The sequence below is a fragment of the Acanthisitta chloris genome, unplaced genomic scaffold (assembly GCF_000695815.1).
Source record: "Acanthisitta chloris isolate BGI_N310 unplaced genomic scaffold, ASM69581v1 scaffold32401, whole genome shotgun sequence".
Classification (NCBI taxonomy): domain Eukaryota; kingdom Metazoa; phylum Chordata; class Aves; order Passeriformes; family Acanthisittidae; genus Acanthisitta; species Acanthisitta chloris.
This window is the reverse complement of record NW_008658229.1, coordinates 20,071-23,544: the sequence shown is the minus strand read 5'-3', so window position 1 is coordinate 23,544 and position 3,474 is coordinate 20,071. Positions and strand designations below refer to the sequence as shown.

Sequence of the window (3,474 nt, the reverse complement as noted above, 5' to 3'; positions counted from 1 at the left end):
ACCTGATGTGGACACAACAGCAAACTTACCTGCATATCTAACTCATGACATCGCTGGGCAATTTCTTCTTTTGTTGCTAGTGCTTCATTTAGTTCTTCTGTAGTTTTCTTCAGCTACCATAAACAATAAACATTTACATTTTGATCACTGTGTGATCCATGTAAAAGCATTCTGAACTACAAGACTGTAAAATTGACATTTAGGTAATATATTAATTTTTTGATAAGCTGAGATAATTCCACTCTTCATAAAGAAAATAGAGCAGATATGATTACTGTTTACTTTGTACAATAGTAAAAAATAAAAGTACTTAAAAGTAGTATTTACTCTTACATTAGAATTATCACATCTATTCTATAAATTAAGCAAAAAACTGAAGAACTTGGGTCTGAAGAACTCATCAAATCTCTACACTGAAAAAAACTGTCAAAACCACTTTTCTTTACAGGTGCAAAGACTGCGTAATTTCAATTTTCAATCTACTTTTGAAATACAGGAAGGATGGAAGGTGGAATTCAGGGAATGGACAATTAGGGTAAAATCTCTCTAGTCACTGGAAGCTACTCTTAGCGCACAACAATACAACGAACACGGTGACAGAGAAGCCCTTGTGGAAAAGGGCACCGAGCCTTGTAAGCAGTGGGAAAAATGAAGGTACTTCCCTTCAAAGGCTCGATGTTCAAAGATATGTATCTTACCAGCTTGCAAACTAATGCAGTTCAGGTTAAGATAAAAAATACAGCTACAAGAAAACTGGTCTGATGCAATAGGTCCATGAATGTCATGTGTACATACTATTATATACGACGGAGTTTAAATGGGCTTTCTCAAACCACATCATCACATCTTGTGTTTGCAAGTTCTGCAGAGAAAGCATGATGGAGGAACACAGGGAACACTACTGTACTATACTGCTCAATTAAAAAAAAACCTGAGGAAGCAGGGCAGTGTTATAGCTAGTAAAAAGTAATTGGTTTTGCATATTCTTTAAATATATCAGACAAGCAAGGATTATATTACATACTGTAACAGTTCCAGGATCCCCACAGATGTGGTTTTTTTAAAAAAACTGACTTTGGAAGTAGAAACTCACATAGAAATTTTATTCAAATACTACACATTTTTTCATCCTCCTTTCTCAGTACTTAAAGATTTGTACTCATCTGCAGTTTTGCTTTATTATGTCATACAGCTCGACCGGTTTTCCAAATATTTCTTTTATTTCCATTAAATACACAGTGAGAGTAAACTCAATTTATAAAGCAAAAGGACTTGAAATATTGAAATTTGGTTTTCCATTCCTTATTTGACTTTCCCACAAAACCCTTTAATGACTCAAGAAAAAAAAGACAGAACTCTTAATAAAGGAAAATGACTGGCCATTTATGTGCTATGATTGAAGGAAAAGAAACATCTCATCTCAGATACCTGCCGATCAAGGTCAACGTAAGCATCATTTCCAACAGAGACTGGAGACTCTTTACTCATCAACTGCAATTAGATTACACTGGATTAGAAAAAGCAAGTATTTACTTTAATATTAAAAGCTAAGCTTCAATGAAATACCAATCTGATTTTCACTTTTGGGAGCTTTAATTTGACTTCATTTGAAGGTTTTAACTTCATTTTTATATATGACATATTCAGAAACAAGGACAGAAAAATCTTCATAGTTTATAATATTTAAAATGCTATAAAAGAAACCTTACATCACCTCTTTTTCTTCTGACCATGCACACTCTTTATCTATGATGAAGCCTACCATACACTCCACTAAATATTTTACTGAAGTGTCACTGGAATGACCACACCATGCAAGACCTGCCTTTGACTGATCTCTGCTAGTGGTTTTCAGGTTTGCATTACCTGTAAGTTCACATCAAATTATTTATTTATTTCACTAAAATCCAGAACATATCTATCACAGCTAAATGTAAAAAACAAAGACGATCAAAATTCTGCTCTGGAGTTGTCTGTAATTTTCATATTTAAAAAGAAAGTCTGTAGAGTGCATTCCTAAAATGAGTGTCACAATTCCTTGTGTACTAACCTATTTTACTGCAGGAATAGTTGACAGTGGCTTTGCCCTAGTAAATTTAATTTTTTTTAAAAAAAACACAACCAAATAAACCCACAACACAAAACCCAAGTCAAATCCTATAAAATTGACTGATGTGCTTATTAAAAGAAAAATAAAAAGCTCACAAGAAAATGTTTTCTTTTAGTAACATAATGATCAGCTGCATAGGTACTTAAAAGTGAAATCAAATCTAGCAGAAATTATAACTCAAAGACCGCCTCCCACACACCTCAAGAAAACATATTAAACTGAAACCTGTAAGACACAAAAAAGAACAGTCTTGCAAATAACAAATATACTGTAACTAAATCAAAAGGCATCATTACAGAACAGCACCGATAGTTTGTGTCATCCCGACCAAACACAAAGTTTTTAAGAGCTCTCCAATGACATGATTCATGGAAGTCACAATCAAAAAGACCCTAACCTGATCAAAATTAGGACAATTTTTTTTCCCCCTATCATCTCCTGTCCAACCTGTTCACTCTCTCCAGAGAAATGGCTTCCTTGATTAATTCCAGAAACCTGTGCTTTTGCATTACTTTTCCTTGGCATAGTTTTTGGAGTACACAGCACAGAGACTTTGCTTCTTCTCAATCCTTTGTGTATATACCACTGTGTACAAGCGAAATGTCTCTGTTGGACATTTACATCATTCACATCTTTATACACTTACATTTCCCTCCTTGGAAACTCCCTAGTTTCAGAGCTGTCTCCTGAAAAATGAGGTCACATGTCTTTTTCATCACCATACAGTGGCATTACAAACTTGTCTTTAACTTAGGACCCCGTTGTCTAAGCTGATTATCATTTAAACAAAAACTTCCAAATCTCCCTGCTCTGTGATGGTCACGCACATTTCAATTACTGTATTTCATCAGCTACTATTAAAATGCTTTTCCAGGTGACTAACTGTAATATCCACATGAACCAAACGCTGAACTCTCCCTGTTTTATACCCCACAACACTGTTCACAAACACTCATGGAAGTTGCAGTACTTTCCAAATGGCAGACCCCACGCTGCACGCAGCCTGCGAGGGTGTACAACACATCCTTAACAGTCACCACCTCCTTCTGGCCCCAGAACAACTTCTTCAGAAAACCAGCTTAACAGGCCTGCCCAAGACTTACAGTAAAAGTAACACAAATGACCGCACAACCCACTAGAGGCCACTGTGGTGTCAAAGCTTTCTGTGAACTGCCGTAAAGGCAGCAAAGCAAGGCCAGTAGTATCATTCCTATTTCCTTCAGTAAGTTTTGCCATCTGTCTGAAAACGTCCTGTCCTTGAGAACCCTTAACAGAAAGATCCAGAAAAGAGGACATTAGACAGAGAAGAATTAGGCAGTACTGATACATGGTGTGGGTGTACCATGAATACCACACAGAACTTG

General features: G+C 36.0%; 1 protein-coding gene across 1 annotated transcript in view; it reads right to left on the bottom strand.

Annotated features, from left to right (window-relative positions):
* HOOK3 (hook microtubule-tethering protein 3) overlaps nt 1–3,474 on the bottom strand; it is a gene marked incomplete at both ends in the record, with an annotated part of 34,098 nt that overhangs the window by 11,343 nt on the left and 19,281 nt on the right. The window contains 2 exons of the mRNA XM_009085025.1: nt 30–113; nt 1,429–1,491. Coding sequence (XP_009083273.1) covers nt 30–113; nt 1,429–1,491 — 147 coding nt within the window. The remainder of the gene's footprint in view (nt 1–29; nt 114–1,428; nt 1,492–3,474) is intronic.